The sequence below is a fragment of the Sturnira hondurensis genome, unplaced genomic scaffold (assembly GCF_014824575.4).
Source record: "Sturnira hondurensis isolate 20B ecotype Veracruz unplaced genomic scaffold, ASM1482457v3 Scaffold0007036, whole genome shotgun sequence".
Taxonomy (NCBI): Eukaryota; Metazoa; Chordata; class Mammalia; order Chiroptera; family Phyllostomidae; genus Sturnira; species Sturnira hondurensis.
The window spans coordinates 155,018-180,084 of NW_028079667.1; the positions used below are offsets into that span (position 1 = coordinate 155,018).

At 45.8% G+C, this 25,067-nt stretch overlaps 1 protein-coding gene and 2 pseudogenes across 1 annotated transcript in view; all 3 read left to right on the forward strand.

Annotated features, from left to right (window-relative positions):
• The window catches only part of PARM1 (prostate androgen-regulated mucin-like protein 1), a 99,859-nt gene that overhangs the window by 61,783 nt on the left and 13,009 nt on the right, over positions 1 to 25,067 (forward strand). Inside the window, exon 3 of the mRNA XM_037050936.1 lies at positions 22,490 to 22,568. Coding sequence (XP_036906831.1) covers positions 22,490 to 22,568 — 79 coding nt within the window. The remainder of the gene's footprint in view (positions 1 to 22,489; positions 22,569 to 25,067) is intronic.
• LOC118990364 (40S ribosomal protein S3-like) lies at positions 1,145 to 2,563 on the forward strand (annotated as a pseudogene).
• On the forward strand, positions 15,566 to 16,557 carry LOC118990362 (histone chaperone ASF1-like; annotated as a pseudogene).

The window sequence follows — 25,067 nt, forward strand, 5'->3', positions numbered from 1 at the left end:
TTGGAAACTATGGTCGAGAGAGATGTAGGGTCTTTTCTGAGGTCACATGCCTTTGGCATTGGCCCGGGGATTGTAATCATTAGGGCACTGAACAAGAAAAGGATTTACTGGGGACATTTGGAATCTTGATTAAGAAACAGGGAGGTGGAAACAGCCAGAAGGTGAGAGGGTAACGTGGGGCTGTAGCCCCTTCCCTGGGTAGTCCTGTGTGGGGGTTAGACCAAGAGGGGCACTTGGGGGTGGGCAGAGCCACAGCGTGACCACCTGCAGTCTGAGGAATGACTGTGAGGAGAAATTAATATCTTTTAACAAACACTAAATAATCACAGTGAATAGAAATTCTATTAGATCATGGAGGGGAGAGGGAGAAAGCTAAGCCCAGATTCCTCATGGAAGAGCTCAGAGTTTATTAGGGATAAAGTCCCAAAGAATTGCAAATTCCTATTTCAAAGGCTCAACTTGTCAGTGAAAGTCCCAAGAAAGGGAGGTGCAGTCAGATGGGGTAAAGGGATAAGTTACAAAGGTTTGGATGGGTACAGGGGGACCACAGGGGATCATGGGGGCAGAGCTGCTATGAGTCAGGCCTAGGCGGAGAGAAGAGTAGCCTGAACCCAGGGCGGAGGGCCTTGTAGAATAGACCACCTTGAGAGGGCCAGTGACTCTTGGTTGAGAGACACAACTCACCCAGGGTTAACCTCCTGAGAGTGAAGGGAATCAGTATTCTGCCCCCACTGCCCCCCTTTCTCCCTGATATGCTGCTAGAAGCCAAGGGCAAGGAAATCCATTGGCGTGGCCCTACAGGTCAGGCTCCTAGAGGGGTGGTCGGAGAGCCCAGTGGAGAAGAGTGAGGATCTGCAGAGGCAAAGGGAAGACATCTGGCACACCATATCCGAACGTGGATTCCTCTGTGCAGCCCCCATCCCGTTAGCACCCTGTTCATTCCTCCAGCCCACACTTACCACACTGCACTGAGATGTGGCCTTTCTGCCCCTGCCCCGACCCCCACACCCGCACCTCTGCCTGATACTTCCATGCTCCCAGCGCGCAGGTAACACCTCTAGCCTAGTCTGGGGACCTGAAGCAGAGTGGATGTTCACTTGGCTCAGTGTCTGAAGGACTGTCCTTAGGGAAGGTGCTGTCAAAGTTCAGGCTCGCACACAGTGGCCCATCTGTTCTCTCTTTCTTGGTTCAGGCCCTCATCACCTCCTGCGTGCACTGTTGCTTCCGTTTTCTAACTAGTCTCCCTTTTGCTGCTCTCTGCCCACTCTACTATGCTCCAGACAGGGTAGATCCGCGAATTCTGAGATGGGCATGTAAGAATCTTCATAATCTGGTAGATCTTAGTGCTTTTTCACAAGTGCTGTGATTCCATGGGCAAGAGTATCCAAAACATTTCTGTTCCAATATTCTGGCTTCTGTTTTAGACCACGTGTCTTGATTTCCTCAACTCTAAGCCAGCAGGGTCAAGAGGCACAAAATTAGCGTCAGAGCTGCGTCACGACCATTTACAGTTCTAAGGAACATTGTAGCCAGCAGGAACTCCAGAGCAAATGGATGAGGAAATGATTGCGTGACTGGACTAAAGATAAGCGTGGCCAGGTAAAGGGAGATTGCTGAGCACGGACCAGACTCCACTTCATAGACCAAACAGGATTTATCCCTATTATCTACTACATCAAAAAAATATTTATTATAAAGATGGCTGTGCAAATTTCCAAAAACAGGGATTTTGTTGCTGATAGCATCTTCAAAGCTGAATTAAACAAGTTTCTCACTCGAGAACTACCTGAGGATGGCTACCCTGGAGTTGAGTCCGAGTTACACCAACCAGGACAAAAATTATTATTTTGGCCACCAGGACACAGAATGTTCTTGGTGAGAAGGGCTGGTGGGGACAGGAATTGACTGCTGTGGTTCCAGAATGTTCTTGGTGAGAAGGGCTGGTGGGGACAGGAATTGACTGCTGTGGTTCCGAGGAGGTTTGGCTTCCTTGAGGGCAGTGCAGAGCTTTATGCTGAAAAGGTGGCCACAAGAGGTCTGTGTGCCCAGACCTCTGCCCAGGCAGAGTCTCTGTGTCACAAACTCCGAGGAGGCCTTGCTGTGCGGAGGGCCTGCTGTGGCGTGCTGCGGGTCACCGTGGAGAGTGGGGCCAAAGGCTGTGAGGTCGTCGTGTCTGGGAAACTCCAGGGATAGAGGGCTAATAAATCCATGGAGTTGGTTGATGGTCTGATGACACACAGTGAGGACCCTGTTAACTGCCACGTTGACAATGCCATGCACCATGTGCTGCTCAGGTGGGGTGTGCTGGGCATCACAGTAAGGACCGTGCTTCCCTTGGAGCCAAGTGGTAAGATCGGTCCCAAGGAGCTCCTGCCTGACCATGTGAGCACTGCGGAACCCAAAGATGAGATACTGCCCACCACCCCCATCTCAGAACACAAGGGTGGGAAGCCAGAGCCGCCTGCCATGCCCCAGCCAGTGCCCACAGTGTTATAGGGTTTCACTGGCAGCTGGATCTGGGGTCTGGATGCTGCTCTATAAAGACCTTTAATAAAAGCTTTTTAAAAGAAAAAAATGTTATTATGCATTTTCCAAGCTCCTATGCTTGATGCAAAGAAGTATAAGAAGTGTAAAACCTATCTTAAGAGATTTCATTGTTTAAGTAGAAAGAAAGGGCCCACGGCACTCTTTATGTGAATGAAATGAACCGAGGTGTGTGGACAGATCTTTGAGCAGACGTGATACAGTCTGTTCATTTCAAAGGGGAAGAATTATGTCCCAGAAGTGTGGAGTACCTCACCCAAGGTCACACCACTCAGTGGCAGAGCTGGGCCCAGAGCCCAGATCCTTAAAACCACAGTCAAGTCTTCTTTCAGCACCCAGCACTGCCGCACCTCTCCTGGCTCCACCCCGCGCCCTGGGCAACACCCTTGGCTATGCTCACAGGGTACTGTTGGGGGGTGTTTTTGTTTAGAGATTTTGTGCTGCCTTAATAGTGACAGTAATAACATCACACTGTTGTTTAGCATCTTGTCTTATTCTGTGTGGGTTCACATAGCATATTTGTATTAATCCAAGAACTCATGAATTCAGTCACCAATGAATAATTCTAAAACAAGGTAGTGGAGGTAAATTTGACTAGAGGAAATAGGAAAGATTCCATGATGGTGCTGAATTGTAGGAGATAAAGGAAATTCAGGCCTAAGTAGGCCGTTGGAATCCCTGTGTGCAAAGGTAGGGGACCAGTGGTGTGGCAGTTAATGCTGTGCACACCTGGCTTCAGAATGCACTCAGCAGTTGTAAATGCCAAAACTGCTCTTGTCAAGGTATCCACTGCCCTTCCCTTGGCCAAGTGTGAGATTCATTCTTAGGCTTGGCTTGACCTGACCTATCAGCAGCATTTGACACAGATGGTCACTGCCCTCATCTTTAAAACACTGTCTCTCTCCACTTGACCTCCAGGACGCATTCTTTCTTGGTTCTTCACCCGCCTGGCTGACCGCTCCTTCTTAATCTCTGTTGCCACACTTCACCCCTCATCTTCCTACACCAGAGCACCCCAGGACCACCACTGCCCTCCTCTCTCCCTGACCTCTCTACACTCGTGCTCCCTCTTCTCTCCACACTCATTCCTGAGATGATCTCATCCTGTCTCATGACTTAAAATGCCACCCATATGCTGATAACCCTGACATGTAAAAATTCTATCCCTGTTTTGTTTCACTGAACTAAAGACATGTATATCCAGCTGTCGGCTAAGTTATACTCCCCACGTGGGTGGTTCACAGGCAGCGCACACTCAGTGTGTGTAAGATGAGTTACTGACTTCCTCAACCCTCAGCCTGCTCCCCGCTCAGCCTTTCCCCTCAGGCTGAGAGCCTTGGACTAATCCTAGATTCCTTTCTTTTCCACATACTTCACATCCAGTCCATCAGAACCTGTTATCCTCTCCTGCCTCTGTCGTCTCTCCCATCTTGAACGTTCCAGCAACTGATCTCGCAGCTCATCCCACTCTTGCCGGAGAGGTCCTGTTCAAACCCAGGGCAGCTCTGTGACCCTCCGCGCCAGCACTCCCACTGCTTCCCGAGTGGGAGCACATCACTGTCCGCGCCCTGGCCACAGTGCCAGCACCATCTGAACCCACACAGCCTCCCTGCTCTCACTCCCTTTCACTGTCACCTGCAGACACACGGGCAGTCTCCCTGTTTCCTACAGAGCAGGGACACTCCTGCCTCGGAGCCTTAATACTTACCATTTCCTGTGCCTAACATTTTCCCACCAGCTCTCCAAGGGCTCACTGCTTGTCAGAGATGACAGCTAAGCAAAGTCTTGACACATTGAAAAGGGAGCCTTTACTCACACTCCGTCTGAAATAGCAATCCCATCCCAATCCCTTTACCCTGCTTTGTTTTCCTTTAGATCACTTGCCGCTTTCTGACTTACTTATTTGGTGAGTAGATGTTTCTACTACCAGACTATCGACTCTGTGTGAGCAAGGACCTTGTTCACAAAGGGGAAGATGTACATTACATCCAACCCCCGGAACAGAGCCTCAGTAGCAATTGTTGAATAAACAAACAGTAGTCAACCAGCCAATCCCAGAGATGCTATTTAATCTCTCTGAGTTTCAGCCTTCTCTTCAGTAAGCTGGGAAAGGACAGTATCCACGTGATGGGGTTATTGTCAGAGTTAGTTGAGATCATAAATTTGCAGCATTGTAACTATTCAGCAATGGCTCAGTTGATCCTTGTGGTTGTTATTTTACTATGATTTACTGTTATTATAGTTTTGCTATCATTCTTCTTGTTGTTGTTATAGTTATCATAATGAGGAGTGCCCAGCATCTTAACACACTTTTATTGAGCTTTGATGATGGGTCAGGCATCTGGCTGAGTACTGGGGGTTTGGCCATGAATAAAACAGTCACCCCCTTATGGAGCTTACAATTTAGCATGTACCCAGCATGGCACATAACCCAGCCTGGTGGATCCCAGACGCCTGGAGGGGAACAGTGCAGAAAAAGCAGGAAGGAGGATTTCAGGACACGTGTGAGAGGACGCCTGAAGAGCAGGATAAGCCGGCTTACTTTATTTACCAGGCCATTGACGGTCACCAAAGGCTTTTGGTCAGAGGAGGGGAATGCTGGGAATTACATATTAGGAGAACTCAACTGGCAGAAATATGTGTGGTAAGTTCAGGAAGTTCAGGCCCGAAACACATAGACCAGTCTGTGGTTTCTGGCTTGCCACTGCCACTGAAAGGCCAGGTCACTTAACTCTTCTGACTGTAAGAGCTCTTAGCTATAAACTAGGGGCAAGAGAAGTCATCTTTCAGGGTCCTTTTGGTTTATTACACCATGCAAATTGTTTAGCACAATTATCTTGTGCAAAATACATGAGATTCATATTCACATGAGGTTTGCCGAGTGGAGACATGTTCCAAGGATGGAGCTAGGGACTGAGATGAGCTTGCAGCTGTCTGTTCCATGGGTAAAGAAATGGGCCCACAGAGATTAATGACTTACTCCAATTCTCACCGGAGTGACTGGGCCAGAATTCAAATTCAGTTCTCCTGACTGTCCTTGAGTCAGGTGCTCCTTTCACTACCCCCATTCTACTTGAATTTGTGGAAATGGAAATTTGGGAGAGGACCAACAGCCTCCAGAACTTCCATGGAAATGAGTGACATGGGGTGTTGTCATATGCTAGATGCTGCCTGCTGGTTCTCAGGGGCGGGGCTGTCCTGTGGGGGCAGAAGCTGGCGCTGGTAGCAGTCATCCCAAAGCAGCTGCCCAGAAACATGAGTTCTGATTTTTGCTTTTCAGTTTCTGTTTTGCTTTTCAAAGGAAGAGAGAAAATGGCGATGTGTTAAATTTGGGTCATCGTGTGTTATTAAGTCAGAGCTCTTCAAGGGTGGAAACTATAACTACGAAAGTGTGTCTGACTCCCTGAACTACACTGAATAGCACTGTGCACAATTAGGTGCTCAGCAAACACTTCAGGGATGAACTGATGTTGCATACCAAGTTATATTCAAAATATTGTCAGTTCTTGCAAACTAAAAGTATAGTCCTTCCACTGGTTGCAAAAGGGTATTCTCTTTTGTCTGTAAAATCCAACTGTCCGCTGGTCTTAATGCTCTCCTATACTTTCCATTACAAAAAGGGACATAATTGTGGAAATTGGGAAAGGCCTTTGAACTTGAACTTGCTAATCTGCACCCCAGTATTTATTCGGCATGAACTGTTCTAATAAATATCCTTAAATGAGGGCCGTGAAGCAGGCACTGACATTTAAACATCTCTGCAGCCGTACCTGAAAAGGATGCTTAGCTCCACATGGCACCTTCTTCCAGGGAACTCTTAAAATGAATATATATTTGGAAAAAGAATCAACTCCTAGAAATGGTAAAAACAACTTTCAAAGTTGGCATAGAAAATTTTTAGTTTTTCCAAAACATGTAATGCATGTAAAAAAATGTCTATTATAATAAGTTAATGACCATCATATTTAGATGACACTAAAATATGTTAAAGGTGAGAATGATTATTTAATTTTTAAAAATCGTAGGTGAGAAAACCATGTGAAAGAATGTTAATGAACATGTACTGATTAGATTTTTTTTGGAAAATCCAGAATATAATCCAAAAAGCAATACTCCTTTAAAGTATTATATCTAAGTTAGGCTCAGTTTTACAAATATGTTATCATTGTACATACCCAGACCTGGCCTCTTGTAGTAAACAGTACCACTATCCTTTTAGTTTGCTGTCCACACCCTGTGTCCTCACCCTCACTGACTACTATTGATTTTGAATTCTTAGGAGCTCTCAATTCATTTACTTATTGTTACTTTCACCCTAATGTCAAAGACCCCATAATCTGACCAGGAAAGCTTCCTAACCGGCTCCTTCATTTCCTCACCAGGATGACAACTAAAGACAAATCTGGTTGGCTCACACATAATCTCACTACCACCAGCATCCCAGGCCCTCTGGGGCATGCTGCTGCTTTCAGAATTAATTCCTCCATCCTACAGGGTGGAGCTCCTGCCTGCTGTCCCTGCCTCCTCTCGCCCCCTGCACCCTGATCCCCACCACACCTCTCCTTTTCCACCATGATGGCCCCAGCTTTGGTCTCCATGGATTTAAGGACTGACAAGTTATAAATTGTTATAAACTCTCACTCGCATATTTTTTCTTTTGTACTCAATTCTTTAAACGTAGACCGAACCTCAAAGCTTGCTAACGCCAGCTCCCACAAGAAGCTCCAGCTGTCAGATTCTATTTTAGATCAAAATTACTCTGAATTCTTTTCTCTACTATGTGTATTTCTCCTTTGATTTACTTTTACCACTTAAATCTTAATCTGGTTCTAAAACAGTTACAAAAATAACCTTTCAAAAACATGTCAAGGTAATAAAGTCAGCTAGTTACCGTTTGTGTTGTCTACTAGATTACAACTCCCTACAACATATTCACAACATGAGTACAGCGTAGTATGCTTGTTTCAGTGTCCCCTTCCATTACGTTCACCGAGTTTCCATCTCTGTGGAACAGTTTCTTGTTGCTGCTTCAAATACTTTCATCAGTTATATATGACTGAAATTATTTTGGAAGTGCTTCGCTGAGAAAGTGAGAGCACATAAGCACAACTGGCATCGTTAATGACTCTATGGCTTGGCTCACTGAGAAAACCGATGGGACTAGGTCTGATTCCGTATCCAGACTAAATCTTTACTGTAATCTTCTGGCTCAAGAGCAGGTCTTTTTAGTTACAGAATAATAACGGGAAAAGTGAAAAGGGATCAGTACCAGCCCATCCTTTTTATCTGAAAGGGATCTAAAAAATCCTGCCCCAGGCAGGGGCACTGTATTTAGAGCGCACATAATGGATGCAACATTGACTGTTTCCTCAGCATGCCTTGTTTCTCAGGTCCCAGCAAAGAAAAATATTGGCCAATGTGATACAAAATGCAATTTAACAGTACCTTGCTTTTATCATTAGACTCGCCTTCAGAGGTGGACCACAGGCTCAAAAATGAAGGTGAATTTAGGTTAAAATTATATGATCTCAGTAAGTCCATGGATGCAGGCCATCAAAAACAATTTGCCATATTTCTGTTTGGAGAACTTATGGGGTCATTCCGAAGCCAGGCTCCAGGAAAACAAGAATGTTACTGACGGTACAAACTCAGGCCTTGGAGTGCCTGGTTCAGATCACACTGATGCCATTTGCTAGATGAGAGACTTGGGCCATTTTATTCGTCACTGGGTGTCACATTTTCCTCATCTTTAAAATTAGGATAATAATAGTACTGTGCTTGCCTTATAAGACTCTCACTAGTATTAGAGACAAGTATATGATGTGCCTCTCATAGTTAGTACTAAATAAATGTTAGCTGTTATTATTATTACGGTTGGGTCTCTCATTCTCAGTGTGAATATCAACAACAGTTGGCATTCCTAGACTTTGATTTTCTTAACTTAAAAAATATATCTCATGGTTGTAAACCATTTTAAAACTCCCAAAGGATTATTACGATAAGTATTAGGTAATAAAGATCCATTTAAGCACCCTCCACGAACACAATACAGAAAAGGATAATCTCAAAAGTGTGAAAAATGAAAATAAGCATGTTCACATTTGAAATAGCAAGGCTTTCATGACTCTTGGGAAATCCAAAGCAAAAGGTTAAAGAGTGCAAACAACTCGAGATTTCCAGTAGGGAGAAAAGAAAAGAGCAGCATACACAGGCTGAGCTACAGGCCTTGGCCTGGGCCCCACTTGCCCCTGAGAATGCCGGGTAGAACTTGAGGTTGCCCTCTTCCCTTAACTGGCATCAAAGTTCAGAAATTATTTTCTCTACAGAGTTCTTTACTATAAAACCATGGGGACCTCAGTCTTGAAAAAATTAAAACTTGCTAAAATACAGTATGCAAAACCAGATTCCTGCCTGTCCTTGGTGATGAAGTACATGGAGGCAAAGCTAAATGAACTAATGCCTTTGCGAAGCTCCCTAAGTCCTTGGGCGGCAGTAATTATCCTGATGTCCCTGCCCTTGGTCAGAGTGTTAGGACAGCGGACCTGAAACTGTGACTCTGCTCCACATACATTCCATAATTAAAATGATAAATCTGCACACCACTTAGCAAACAGCATTAAGGCTCTGAGAATTATCTCCCCTCCTCCTCACCGATGTCCTCTGAACCAAGGAAGTACCAGTGTGGGAGGTCTTACTGCCCAAGACTGGTGGACCCCAGAGAAGTCTGAGCCTTCACCTGTAGGCTGGGCCAGTCTCACAAAGAGCTCATGCCAGCTTGTCCCTGCAGCATCATTTGACCCACGGTCATGCCGCGTTTTCATCATTGCGATGCTGAAGAGATAGAGGAGAGGGTAACGACAAAAACCAAAACCTGTTTCAGCATTCATGAAGATGACTGGCAGCGCTGAGGCAAGACAGTGACATGACTTCTGCGATACGTTATTTGCTTCAATGTATCTCTGTCCCAAAGAGATGACTTCGGGGTTGAGGTCCCCAGTGTGGTCCTGAATGCCGAAAGCCAGAGGCTGCAAAAGGCTGGCTTCTCGGCCTACACGCACCTCCTCTGCCCACGGCCACACAGCTGGTTGTTCCAACCTGAAAATACCCCAGGACATTTGTATTTATAACTTCAGTATGAATTGCATTAAGGATATTCAGAAAGCAGAGAGATGCCGGGAACTTCTTCCCTCTTTCTGACTTGACTCGTGGACAGAAATATTTGTTTTCCAGCCAAGGAGTTAAGATGATCTCACTTGACACAGCCAACCCACTTGTGCTGTAGATAGGAATTTTCAGAAGAGCAGGAAAGTTCTCCTCATCCAGGACAAACAATAGAGGGGGTTCTCTGTTCTTTTTTTCCCATTGTGCCCCAGAAATCTCTCCAGCCCCGCCCTTCTCGCCATCCCGAGGAGATCTGGAAAGGGGCTGGCACAGAGTTGAGATTCCCCACCCATGCGAAGTGTGTTTCTCTTGGCCCAATAGAAGTTACAGTTCAGAACAGGCTGACATATTCATTCTCGAAAGTAATTTTAAAATAGTTACAATAGGCTTATAATGCCAGGCACTGGGAATCTGTCCCTCAGGAGAGGTATGAAAAGGGCGGAAACTGACACAGAGCATGTTAAGGGACAGACTCGGAACATTGCAGACCTAGAAGCCAAGTCCCTGTTCGTGTCTGCACTGCTACAGCTGGGAGAGGCTGAGTCAGGACAGTTGTCCCTCCTGCACCACATTGTCTCCAGTTTTCACCTCCACCAAGAGGCAGTATTTGGGAAGCTGCCACATTTCCTGGACCAGTGGCAGGTGGTGACACTGGCACTCCTGGTCCCAGCTCCTTCCCTCCGTCCTTCCCAGCCTCTTCCTGGGGCTCTCAGGGCAGCTGACTTGCCTCCAGCCCAGCTTCTGCCTCCCCAGCCCCTTGCAAATCTGGTTTTCCTGGGAACAGTATTCTCAGAACTAGAAGTCCATACGCGAGTAGTATGCAAAATGACAAACTTTGTTTATTCTAATAAAAACTAGCTTTGTTTTAATGTGAATTTTAGACAAGAATGAAACAACAGGTTGAATTTATGATTTCACAGCTATTATAGCTTAGGGTGAAGCTACAGGTAGTGAGTATCCAAAGAACAACTATGACTTGATTTAAAGACAGGCATTAAAAATAATAATAATAGGGACTTCCACCAAGATGGAGGCATAGGAGGAAACACTGTGCCTTCTCCCACAACCAAGTTTGAACACAACAAAGGTTTGGAGAACTAGGACACACCCAAAGACCAGAAAACGGAATTATATGGAAGTCCGACAACTACGAACCGTTCAACGTTCAACGAGGACGGTAAGAGAGGCAGAGCCAGCAGCGGAGCTGGGTCGGGCAGGACAGATCCCCGACCTAGGCGCGCAGGCAGCCCGGAACCAGTCGGGGTGTGGGGCAGACTGACTGCGGTCGCACATTTGCGCACAGTGAGATGGACCACACAGACCCCAGGGGGTGAACCCAGTGGTAGAGGGCTGACGGCGGTGGCACACTTGTGTGCAGTGGAATGAAATGCGTGGGCCTGGTGACGGTGGTGGCTTCGGCGCCGGGGCTGCGGCGGCAGGCGGCAGACGGGAAGCCATTGTCCCTCTTTGACCCCGACCCCACATACAACGTTACAACCCAGCGACTTAGTTGCCCTGTTCTAGTGAACACTTTAGGGCTCTGATCCTGCTATGGAACAGGCACGAACAGCCCAAAAGATGGTGCAAGAAGAACTCAAAGTCCCAGAGCCAATAACTCTAAGCGACCGAGAAATTGCCAGCCTCTCAGAAGCACAATTCAAAAAAAATAATATAGGTGGTATGAACATGGCAAAAACATGAGTTATGAAGATTGAATGTTAGGAACACTGCCCTGAAGTTGAGGCTGGCATCTTGTCCTTCTTTACTGCCTCCATGACCAGTGCTTTACAGCTTCTGCTTGGGATGAGACCAAGGGGTAGAGAGTTTAAAAAGACACAAAGCTGGCATCAAACGGTCTGAGTTCTAGCCCCAACTCTGTTACGAATGGACTCTGATCTCAGCTGAATCTCTTAATTTCTACAGACTTCCATCTTAACATCTGTAAAACACAGAGGTTAGACTCAATGAACCTTCTTAGAATTTTCTTTCAACAATAGAATTAATTATTCCATTGGTCAAAATCTTGTCAAAAGCAAAACTTGAACTCAAGGTCCTCACTCATTTCTAATAACCAGGTTGGCTCAAATCTCCTCTGGATTCAAGGTTCTTTCCTGGTTTCAGAGTTTTATGGAGAAGGGGTACCCAGAACTTAAGTGGGACCTTTGTAGTGCATTCTTGATGAACAAAGCATTTAAAACACACTAATTTGTAAAAGCACTCTATGGGGAAGCCAGTGTTTCATCAAGTTCACCACCCAGTAAACAGCTGTGTGAGTGATTGAACCAATCCCCACAGACAGGTAGAAATAGGGACCCACGTGAGGCCATGGAATCCGATAAGTATAAAGTGACTTGCCCAAGACTCTTCGGTTACCGTGTTTATTAAGCCAGTCTCCGTGCCAGGTCTTCTCATCACAGAAAGTGGAAAGGCCTAGGTTAGGGGAACCCAGCCTCCCTGGTTGAATCCTCTCTCTGCCTAACCAGGTGAGGGGGGTTTTAAAAAACTACTTTATTTCCTAAACTCCAAAATGGAGATACCCAACCAGCTCTGCCTAGCCATAGTCACGACGGCTTCTATGACTTACGACCGGAATTGCTTTTCCTAATGCTTCCATTACTGCTCTTGGCACAATACTACAGATGTCCCCTGGGAACTGTCGTTAGGCCAAGACTGAATTTGGAGCAGTCTTTGAGGAGAGTCTGTTAATAGCATTCAGATGGAGGGGTCACCCGTGTTTCGGGAGGAATTCTCCTTCCCTACAGGCTCCCCTAGGTCTGGGCAGCACCTTCAGGTGAACTGAACGAGAGGAATGCTCCCTGACATTGACCTGGGGCTACTGTATGGTCATAGGCTTGTCCTACTGCTAAGGGAAAACAGATGAGGTGTCCCCTTTGCTATTCTTAGAAAACAGTCCAGTTCACACATTACAGGTGTCAAAGGAGAGCTGGGGCCTGGTGACCTAAATAGGTAATTACAATAAATTCCAGGTGGGAAAGAAGCCTCATTTGTGTTGGCAAAGATTGTAATTGTAAGTGAAGTAAAGATACTTTAAAAGCGTGATAACCAGGGACTGTGCTGACTTGAGTGCCCTGGTTGCATTAATTGCAAACCTGAGCTCCCCGTGTCCTTAAAGCACAGCTGATGTACCCACACGAGAGAGAGAGAGAGAGAGAGAGATGCAGGGAGAGGTCACAAGCACTTGCTGAGGCAAGCACAGAGATTTATGTTTCTGTACACATTTTTAACCATGTGCTACCCATGTAGGTAAAATGCTCTTAGATAAAATTAAAGCTAATCCCCCCAATTACAGGAAGTGGAAAAGTAAAGATATTGGGGATCCCGCCCCAAAGTTTGAGTCCCAGGTCTGCTCATTGACTAAGTCCACCCACTAACTAGCTTTTAGGTGGGAGTATAAACAGAAGGTAAAAGATTCTGGTTGTAATAATATTTGATTCATTTTGATAAAATTCACTTCTGCCACTCTGTGTGAAGGAATGACTAAGGAATCCTTCAGTGGTTTAGAGATTTGGGGGGATGGGCCATGGGGAGGACTAATTTACTGAGATAAACTTAGGTTGTCTTAAAAACATTTCTGTGGCATATTTGTACTCAAGCTGTATGCCTTATAAAGGAGTTTTATTTTTGCACCTTTACTAAAAAAGTTCAGTTTAAAAAGTAAGTTCACTTTCAGAAGAAATCAGTTATTTTGTGGATTTCTTACTTTGTACCTACACAAATAGTACAATTGGTATCCTTGGCTTTAAGGGACTTCCAGTCTAGAAAGCAGGTGGAACATGTTCACGTAAAACCATTAATGTAACTGTATTTCATACGCCTTTATCTTGCATGTACATGCATAAGTACCCCCAGCAACATGTCAGTGAGACTGCTCCAGGTTTTGTAGACGCGCATGCGCACGCGCACACGCACGGACGCACCTTGTTAGAGGCAAAATGCAGAGTTGGGTACCACCTACCTTACTTGCCTGCCTGTCTGTCCATCCAGCCCTGCACTCCCCTGTGTGAGTCCCAGGGCCTGGCACCAGTCTCAGCAGCTGGGTGGTCAGACCTCCATGCTCTGGCCTGTTGCCTCTATACCCCACACTGTCCTCACCCTGGGGGAGCCTTTGGAATTTATCCAGAAGAAGCTTGTGGCATTAATTTGGTGTCAGAGAGAGGTAAGCTTAGCTTCCCCTGTTGTGGGATAGAGTAGGAGGAAAACAGGAGTGAAATTTAAGCAGCCTTCAAGGCCAGAAGCCAAAGCAACCTTCAATAATGGTAAAATTAGGATCTACCTAGGTAGTGGTATCCAAAAACAGAGATTTTCTTTTTCATTTTTTCTCCCCCACATCACAACCTACACACACATGTGTGCACACACAGTCCCAAGGGAAGCAATCAAACGAACAGACCCTGAGGTACTTAATATACTGCAACACACAGCGTTTGGTGGCACCCTTGACAGGGATTGTGGAGCACGGTACATGCCAGAAGCCAGTGATGTGGGCCATCTTGGGTCACTGTTGTGTGGCTGTTATCTGTTTCTAAATAGTCCCCCTCCCAATCAATTTAAATTATTGAGCTTTGACCCACCTCCACCAGTAACTGCAAGAAGACCCAAATCATCACCCAGCCTGAGTTAGGCCCAATTCCCAGGCGGCCAATGGAAAGTAGAGAGCGCACCGGAGCAGCAGGTTTCGTCCACAAGCAGACGCAGAGCTATCCCTGGAGCTCAGGGTGGCAGGAGAGGCGCGTGGGGAGCAGCGCGGACTCTGGAGCCTGCCCTACGTCCCAGTTCTTCTAATTACCAACCACGTGGCTCTGGGCCCTTGGTGCCTCTGTGCCTCAGTTTCCTCCTTCGTAATAGGGATATAATGAGGATACCTTTTCCCTTATGGGGAATTGCACAAATTGCAATAACTGAAGCTCACAGAACAGTGCCTGGCACAGAGTAAGTGACAAGAAAGTGTCCGTGGCTATCGTTGTTGTTGTTACTGTTGTTGTCTGTTACTGCTGTTATCACTGTCATTTGGAGGAAGGAGTTGCAAGGTGAGGCTGTCGTGGTGGAGATGGAGGAGGCCTCTCCTGGCATAATGCAGAGAGATTCAGGCACACGCAAACTCCACCCTTGGAGCCCCTTTCCTCACCGGTCGCCCCTTCCCTCCTCCTGCGCCTGCACAGACACATGCTTTTAAAGAGAAAATATTCCTTTGAGAAAAAATGTGCCTTTCCTCTGGGTGACCTTGACCGAACAAGCCGACACACTGTGTAAAATGGCCACCTGCTTCTACTCTCCACTTCTTACCTGCTCCCTGGACCAGGAAGGGGGAAGAAAAGAGCAAGAATATTGAAAAACAGGAGGACGGTAAAAGACTCTTCTCAAAATAGATCAGACGTGCACAGACCCAGGAACTTGGTCAAAGAATTGTACTTAACGTGCATTCTAAATAAGCTGACGGTGGAATTTCTGTGAGCACATGGTTTAGGAGCCGCCTACAGATAGGAGCAGGACACTTCCATTTTGTCAACCCTGCAAAGTTCCCACCGTCAGTTTCTGCCCCTGGCTGTCTCGGAGCAGTAACAGCTTTTTTAAAAATATTTTATTTACTTATCTTAGAGGGGAAAGGAAGGAGAGAGAGAGAGAAATATCAATGTATGGTTGCCTCTCGTGAGTCCCCTGCCAGGAACCAGGAACTGGCCTGCAACCCAGGCACGTACCCTGACTGGTAATCGAACCGCGATCGTGCAGTTCACAGGCCTGCACTCAATCCACTGAGCTACACCAGCCAGGAGTAACAGCTTTTTAAAAGAGCACAGGACCCCTGCAAAACCACAGGCTTGCACTTGGGTGGGGTCTGCACTCTCCCCAGCAACCTGTGCCAGGCTTTATTGTGCTGCAACAAGTCCCCATTCCCACTGTTCGTGGTTTTTTCACAATATGGCAAAGGTTCTGGTGAGCAGTGTGATGGTGCTTTATAATCCTTCCTTCTACAACCCTTTCCAGTTGAGGTCAACTTTGAGTGCATTGAGGACCTGTCTAAAGACTGGGAATGAAAAATTAGCTTTGCAGCCTCTGCGGAATGTGAAGAATACAATTGTTTAAGACTCATTTAGTGGGCTCTGTGCCTGCAGGAAGGCACAGTTTGGTATTTCAGGCTGATGACCCTAATCCAAGACTCATTCCAGTCCCAGATGCAGTAGATGTAACCATTGTGCTAATCACATGCACCTACTGAGATCAAGAATTTATTAGAGTTGGCTATTAGGTAAATAATGAATATACTGAGACAGAATTAAGGGGAAATCACAAGTAAAACCAGACTGTTCTAAGCTTCAAAGAAACATTTTGGCATCTAATCCCAGAGTCACAAGATTCCACATTAATGAGGAAGAGAACACAGAAAATACTGGAAGATGCAGAGAGCAGGCATCCAAACCTGCAGTCGCGTCTTTCTGCAAACGCAGTACCGTCAGCATCAAAGGGATGGCCCACGTCAGAAACTCCCTGAATGTCGTGTCTGAGTCCCACGTGGACTGCCCGTGACCCTCTGCCATCCCTGTAGTACAAGTTAAGCTATAAAAACACACAGAACTCTTCCATAAGTCACATCACAGACACTATGTGAAGACTTTGTTTTAAAACAAGTCCTGTAAAAAGTGTGTAAGAAAACCAGTATTCAAGTAAATTGTGGAATATAAATAAAACTATTTTTAAATAATTTTTCTCTGCATTATTTCATTGGTTCTGAAACTAATCTGGTAAACCATATATATTATTTTCTTCTCCCCTATAGGTAATGAAAGCACTTGTAAAGAAATATGAATCATTAGACCAGGTTATAAGGGTTTCCTAGCCTCCTGGACAATAATCTTTGAACCACTAACTTACTGGCCTTCAAAAAAACAAAATGTACTTCATAAAATATTTCTTCCTGTAATAACGTATAGTTTGGTTTAAGTTAGGGGTGAATTTCCATCATTTTTTGGTATATCCTTAAAGAAGGGATCTGAAGTCCACTATGTGGACCATGAACTTGAGGATCTGATTTCTCAGGCCATCTTCAAGCCTCCTGGGGCTATTACCATGTGTTTGATTGCATGCAGTGTGGTTTCTAAGATAACAACTGTGGCTAATCATTTACAAAGTCTCCTGGTTATGGTTTTTGTTTTTATAATGGTTGAGGACATCAGAACACTCCCTGAATCATACATCATTATTCCCCAGTGAATTCAACATGTCCAGAGCAGATACCAACTCCCTGAGTTTGAGAACAGGAGAGTATAATGACTTCAATCTGTTCATTAGACTTATAAAAATACTGTAAACTTAATTCAAAATTGTTTACATAGGTCATCTGTTGGCAGCATTTACATAAAATAGTGGATTTGGGGAGGTGTATTCAGCTTTAGCAAAACAGGTAAGTTACTACTTTGGAGACCCATGTATTTCTCACACACCTGGTATTCTTCTCCCTACCCGCAGACACTCATGCAGAATGAGAGTAGACATATTTGTAGTAGGCACATTCTAGACAGCTTTTCCAGATAAGCTTTTAAAAAGCCATCCTGGGATGGAATTCATTAACTAAATGGGCTGAAAAGTTCTTTTTCTTTAAGAAGAGCTAGGTCCTTCCTCACTAAGTTCCTTATGCTCCATTAAATTAAGTGCAGGATATTCTCATTACTCTTGCCACTAAGTAGGCCATCAGCCACAGGATGCAGCGTGTGCAGTAACTTCATAGCCATGGCTTTCATACCGCACTTTTTAAGGCTTTTATTGTGAGAAGGGGAAAAGGGGCATTTATCTGAATGTGCAGTCTAAGTTGTACATATGTCCTAAAAGAATGAATCTGTAAGGCAAAGTTTTGCTGTTAAACTTTGAAATTTAATATACCAGATTATTATAATATTGTCTGCTAACTAGTTTACAGATGTCAAAAATAAAATACATCCTACTGTTAAAAATTCTATATAAATAAATAAATAAAAACCGGAAAGAGCCTAGGAGAACGCTTTCTTTCAGAGGTTGTTCGGTTTCACCCCATCACAGCCTAGTAATGTCATTTTGGATATGACACACAGTGTCCTGTCAAAGGGGTCGGGTAGAACATTTCTTTGGTGTTGAAAGTGAGGAAAAAAGAAAATGCCTCAATGAGAAGCATCCCTAGAGGAACGTGGGAAGAACCGGGAACATTGCGAAGCCCAGGGAGACAGGAGGGCACATTTCGGTTGCACGAAGGAGAGGTAGCCCAGTCAGGAGAGCCCCTTCCGAGTGCGGAAGACTTCCTGTGACCGTGAAGGGCGGGCAGGTGTGTGACGAAGAGAGCAGCTGTGTCTGTGGTGGGAGAGGCAGCTGTGGGGAGAAGGACCCCTTAAAATTATGCCCGAGTTTGTTCCAGGACTCCACGGGGTACAGAACAGAGTCCAAGCAGGTCAAGAGATGACCTCCAGGGCAGCCTCCTCCCTCGAGCAGTCTGACCAGGTCTGGCCAGAAGCATGGCCTTCTGAGGGACCACACTCTAGCCAGACAGTTATCCCTAAAGTAACTCTCCTCAGGCTCCATTGTCCCTGGGGACTCAAAAGCACGTGCTAAGCAGTGGTTGGTCCATAGCTGTAGAGTCACAGGAATAGATACTCAGGTGAGAGCGGCAGCAGGGGCCCCCATGATGGGTAGGTGAGGAGCCTGCTGCTGGGGGAACTCTCTCAGCACAGTGACTGAGCTCAAAGACTGCCAGTTATCCTTCTTGGGCCAGTATTACATTTATTTGTTTGATGTTAAATGAATGAGTTAAGAACCCACTATAGGCTAGAGACTGTAGTTGGGGCTAAGAGTGTGGTAAGAAGGGGAAAGAGACGTAAGATGAATAGAATTAGAATCTTTTGGGGGAAGCTCAACCCAGAATGTCAGAAAGAAGCAGACACAAAGAGCTAACACACACACACAGCAACCCTGTCGTTTGCTTGGGGGAAAAGCTCTCAAAGTTGTCATAAAGAAAAAGTAGGAGATGGCCAGGGAAGTAACCAGTGTACCAGTGAGTAAAAATGCAAACCCTGGAATGGAATAGTCCTGGGTTCAAATGTTACCTTACTCATTTACCAGATTATAAAACCTGAATCCAGCCCTTAGTCTCTCAGACCCTTAACTTTCTCATCCATAAAGTGGGGCTAATTCTACTCAACTCAGAAAGAGAATGAAATGAGATGATTGTTATAAAGTTCTCAGCACAGTGCCAGCACAAAGTAGTCACCTGCGAATGCAGAATAGATTAATAGTGCACTGAGAAATCCCCACCTCAGAGAGGCCCAAAATTCGAGAAGGCTTTGGTTCACAGATCTTCATCAGCCCTCTGGGCAGGGAGAGCATGTTGGCATGGTGGGATGTGCTAGCGCAGTGGGATGTTCTTGTATCTTGGATTATGAAATATACAGATACATTTATTCTAACCCTCTCTTAATCTCTTCTGGCTCCTGGGCTTTGCAGAGTAAGTCACATCGAGTCTGTAACTCCAGATGCCAATGAGGAAGAACTGTAACGGCAGCCACTAGCCCCACGCCCAGTGCACCACCCACCAAGTGTACTCGCTTCCTTCATAGGGCAGGGCTGCCCCTGCCCCGGCTTCACCTTCCCTGTGTGCTCCTTCCCTGCCCTGTCTTGAAAAAACAAGAGTAGGAGGAAAGGGGGAATTCCAGTCTCGTTTAGACAGAGCTCAGTAGGAAATGGCATTTTCACAAAGAGGAAATTAAGCCTTTTCAGTTACCATATAAAGTTGTGCTAACGTTGGCTCAGCCACCCCCTCATATGCTCAGACTCTAATGCCCTGAGGTGTGGAACCTCCCAGGGTGAGGTTCCCAGCTGCTTCTGAAAGTAGCAGCTGCTGTGGAGGTGACAGGGAGCTCAGGGCACAAGCCCTCCTAGGCTAGGGGCCTGCTGAAGGTCTTCTAGTTCCAGAGGACTTCGCTACCAGGGCTGGCCCCCTCTGAGGAGAGCTGATGGGGGGCAGAATAGTTAATACAGTGGTCCAAAGGACAATCTATTTTACCTGGCATGTTTTGGCCCTGGAGTGGGCAGTGCCCACCCTCAGAAGTGTGCCTCTGCTCGGCTGCCCTCGAGGACCCATCGGGTGGAAAATCACCTGCAAGCTCCAGCCGGTGCTGGAGACCAAGAAAAGGTGGGCTTAAAGGGCCTCATTTGAAGGGGACGTTAACTGAGAGCTGGACAGCCACCAGTCACATTGAGGAGAAGCAAGTCACTGTCACTTGATGTTTTTTTAAAAGAAAGAACAGCATCTGAGTTGGGGAACTGCTTAATTTATCTTTAGAACAAGGTGGTATATAAATAAAATCAGTATATCGCAGAATTGGAGGAGATCCAACTGCTCTGCATTAGGGAAGAAACTTTGGAAAAGGTCAAACCTACAATTTCCCATATCAAACTATCCCTGGAGCGTGAAAGAAGAGCTATAGGGAAATCAACTATGTCCCATTTTTTAACAGGGGGGAATTAAATTAAAAGACCAGCTTTTAAAATTGTTCCTAATTGCAATCGCTGTACTTTTTTGAATCTTGAAATTCTCCCAGTTCCTTACATTGCAGTAGTAACTCCTCTCACAAGCTCTTAAAGGAGCTGTCAGTAGGCTTCTGTGAGCTTTGAGTTGTTCTGGTTTCATCTCAGTCTGGAGGCTGAGAAGTTACGTGCAGCCTTTTAAAGTAGGAGTGGAGGCTTCTCATAAGGGAAGAGAAGGGAAGGGAAGGGAATGTGGTGCCATCATTCTGTCTTGACAATAGTAAAAAAAGATAAAAGAAAAGATAAAGAAAGAGAGAGAAGGAAGGGAGGGAGGGAGAGAGAGAGAGGAAGGAAGGAAGAGGGGGAGGGAGGGAGGGAGGAAGAGAGGTGTACTGATAATTGTGCCCTAGGATTCCAGGAGCAAGGAGATGGGCGTGTGAGTGTCCAGAAGTGTGGGAGCTCTGAAATGGTGCAGTACAACCCGTGCCGCCCTGGTTTTAGTCTCTCTGTTAGCAGTGAACCCCCTCGGCTCACTTTTAGACATTACAGGCGTAGGTGTCTGACATAGCCTTCTTTCTCCCAAAACTTTTAGGGACTTATTAAGGAGTTAATCAGTAGACTGATCTGCTTCTTAGCTNTGTGCTAATCGTGCTCTAGGATTCCAGGAGCAAGGGGATGGGCGTGTGAGTGTCCAGAAGTGTGGGAGCTCTGAAATGGTGCAGTACAACCCGTGCCGCCCTGGTTTTAGTCTCTCTGTTAGCAGTGAACCCCCTCGGCTCACTTTTAGACATTACAGGCGTAGGTGTCTGACATAGCCTTCTTTCTCCCAAAACTTTTAGGGACTTATTAAGGAGTTAATCAGTAGACTGATCTGCTTCTTAGCTCTACTCTAGTTCTTTTCGTGGAAGGGCTAATAAGAACAATTTACAAAAATGGGGAAAATAAAAGGAGACATGGCCAAATAATCGACAAATGATAAATCTCCAAAAATGTGGGGGCAAATCTGTCACCCTTGAGACCTAGTCCGTGACAGATGGGCACGAGTCCAGCACGGTACATTTGCAGAGTACTTCAGCGTGGCGCACAGGGCGTCTCATTTAATCCTCTAAGAACTGTGGGTGGGAGCAGAGCAGCTCTTCTTGGCTGTTGCTGCAGGTGAGTGGTGTGTGAGTGGACGGGGTTAGATAGTTCATGGTCACACAGCTAATCATAGGGGAACCACACCTGAATTCGCGTATTCAGACTCCAGATCTCTGCTGCTCTTTCCAGTGTGTCTCAGGGTCCTATTCATTCGCTGAGGTGGGGAATAATTTCCCAGGGGCCCGAAAGAGTAAATGGGGTCCCTAACCCCAGCATTAGTGCCAAAAAGTCACTTTAACTATAGAGGACAAGAGCTCGATTGATTCTCGGCTTTTCTAAGGTGAAATAAAGCTGAAGTATATACGTTATTAGCCCAGAGCTCACACAAAAAGAGTGTTGTGCCTCAAAGCAGTAATCTTTGGAAGCAGTGCAGTAATTCTCCCAAGGCTGCGTGCCTAACGGGTTGTTGTTTTTAACTGTTCATTACTAGTTGCCTTTGGACCCAGATTTCAAACTACACAATAAAACATTCATGTTACTTTGTAATTGCACCAGGTTAATTCTGAAAACAAAAAATACTGTTACCTACCAGACTTGACCTTATTTTTACACCAAACTTAACTTTACTCTCTATGAAGTCAAACTTACCTTTCAAGGATGAAACCTGGACACACTTCCCAAAGAGAAATATTTTAAAATGCTTTGATTCGATGGCATCATTAAGATTAGTGCATCTCCTACCACGATGACCTTTTCAAACTGGCCAGGACTGATAGAGCTGTGTGATGCTGGTTTGTTTTAAGACCACCCATATCAAATACTTTGCAGTAACCCTTGAATAAAACATCCCAAGTCTCCCCACATTTTGCAAATAGCAGAAAGAGGGGCCAAAGCTTATAAAACAAGAAAATAGGATTTCAGGAGATTTGTGTCCCCTACCCCTGTAAATGACAGCAGCAACAACAAATTGGCATCATTGTTATAAAACTAATCAAACATTACTCCGGACTGTTCTTTGATCTCTAGGCCAGCCAAAAGGGCTTAACAAATACTGACCATTTATCAGAACCTCGCCTAGCATGAAAAGCATTTTGGTAATGGAATCAAGACCCTGGGTTTTGTGCCAGCTCTGACATCTGTGCGAACGGATCTGCAGTGAACACCTTTCTCACCTGCTCTCTGGGCCTTCCCTCCCCCACAGGTAGCATCGCCGCCATTACGGTGGCTGTCATCGCGGTGGTGCTGCTGGTGTTTGGAGTCGCAGCATATCTGAAGATCAGGTGAGACCCCCCCTCTTCTTTACAAAGGGAAGGATTCCATTTTGTGGGGCTCCGGGCTGAGAGTCATTGTGCTGAGTGCATGTTTCGTAGTAAGTATCATAGCTCTCGGATGTATGGGCAGGGAGGTGAAAATGGCCAGTGTACTCCTCGGTGGACAAGAATAGAGGGTGCAGTGTCTGCACCTTGGCAAAGCAGAGGAAGTTAGCTGAAATACACAGCACGGCGCTGTAATGGAATGAGAATGAACCCGGAGTCAGGAGACTGAGGCCTCCCACTCTGTGCTTAACTCACCTCCTCACCCAGAGGGAGGAGTCCAGTGACTCCTGACCCTCAAGTGGTCTCGCCTGTGAAGTGGGCGACTGGGGTGAGCTCAGTGGTTCCTAAATACTGAAGTTCTAGACACTGGTGTGTGGACGTGTGCCCAGTCTGTAAGGAAGTTTTCACAGCACCAAAGCAAAATGCTGCAAATATAGAAATGTGTGGTGTTTTCTATAAAATTATTCCCCCCCTGAAATTATATCCTCATGTTTTTCACTTAAAAATATCTTTTGTTATGAAATGAAGGTGATCACGGGTCATAGCTGAGATTTTACCTTTTTTAGACAAATAGAAAGTGGCAAAACCCTGGGAGCCCCCACCTTCATTGTCCACTGCTCTGTGGAACCCCAGTTTCAGAACCACATCACTCACCCTGAATGTCCTTCCGCCTGTGTAATGCCAAATGTCAAGTGACAGTCCTATTTGCCAGTCTGTGCAGTGCCCCTAAAAAGGGACAGAAGGACATGTGCCACCATGGTGAACACAGCCACTCCTTGAAGTTTGTCTCCCACAGTTGGAGCTGTCTTTACAGAAGCTCCTTTGACCCGCTCCCTCCCCCCTTGAAAGCCCCAGGGGCTTCCCAGGGACCTTAGAAATAAATCCTAACCCCTCAGGTTGGCCCTCAAGCTCACCCATAGACCCACCCTTGCTTCCCTCTTCTCACTCACCACAGCTGTCTCTCCTTCGTAACCACTGAGCTGCGGTCACACTGGCTTTCTGTCCCATGCTTACAACATGCCGTTGTGACATAAGATAGAAGAAACATCATACTAGGACAATGACACCTCAGTCCCCTTCAAAGCAGGCAGGCACTTCACGGTTCTCCCAATCGCCACCAGCTGCCCTGTCACATTTTCCTGAATCCCACCGATGGTCTGAAATCTCTTCCCTGTCAAAGGTGATTTTAGTTTTGGGAAAAGCCAGAAGTTGCAGGGCACCATATCTGGGCTGTAGGGGGGCTGAGTCACCTGGGTGATTCGATGTTTTGCCAAAAAACTCTGCATGACATGGGAGGCGTGAGTGGGCGTGTTGTGATGAAGCTGCCCATCACCAGTTGCCCATCGCTGTGGCCTTCTGAATCATCTGAATAGTTTCTGTGGAGGAATGTTCAAGCTTAACACAAAATTTGATGCAGATTTGTTGCTCTACTCGCTCAGTCATGTTGAATCTGACAGCCACACAGTACACATGCTCACTCAGTGGTGTCTACCACCCCCACTGACTAGTGCAATGAAGTCATCATTGTTCACACATGCACACCCCAGTCCACTCTTCTTCACTGCCAGGTTGCATCACTGTCACGTGAACCATTCTTGTTACAGTAACAATGGCTGGATTTGTCCCAGACAGACCCACAGTCAGTTGGGCACTGTTGTGTGCACTCACGTACCCTCCTGACTGACTTCTCTCCATACAGCTGTGCTTCTTCCTCAAGAGGCACCCTGTCCATCCCTCCTGCCTTGGCTCCCCATGCGGACCTCACGTATTCACGTTCTCATCCCTATGCACACGTCGCCTTTACTGCCCCCTCTCCTGGCCCTTCCTCATCCACTCCAGTCACCCTGAACGGACCAATGCCCACTACGCAACTCTCCAGCGCCTTCCCTTTTGCTTCCCTCCACCTTTTGTTCTAAATGTGCACCAAGTCAATCAGATGGCGGTGCCAAGTATAAGAGTGTCCTGTAATATCATCTATTCCTAAGGTACAAAGAGTAGGAAAGCCAGGTTTGGAAGAGAAATTGGAATTAAAGGGCCAGTACTGTCCGTTTTTTTTAAAGACTTCATAAAAGCATCCTTAAGTCTTCTTCATATAAAAAACCCTCTCTCTTCATTAAGTCTATATTTCCTAGAGCAGCAAACTTAATTTTATGAATTATATCTGACTGAATAGTGCTCTTTTTCATCTGGCTCAATTACGAGTTTATTATTACAGATACATTGTATTTTAATTGTGAGTTAAATTGCATTTATGAACTAGTCTGGGAGCCTCATTCCCAATTTATAACAAAGTTTCTTTCTCTGTTGGGGGCGGGATGTCAGTGCTCAAAAAAAGAGACCTACGCATTAATTTAGAGTCATTCCGGAATCACCACTGGTGAGTTTCTGAAGGGCTATGTCACCAAAAACACAACCTTCACTAGAGTGTGGCTTGAAATAGAAATTCTTCCCTCTTGCCTAAAA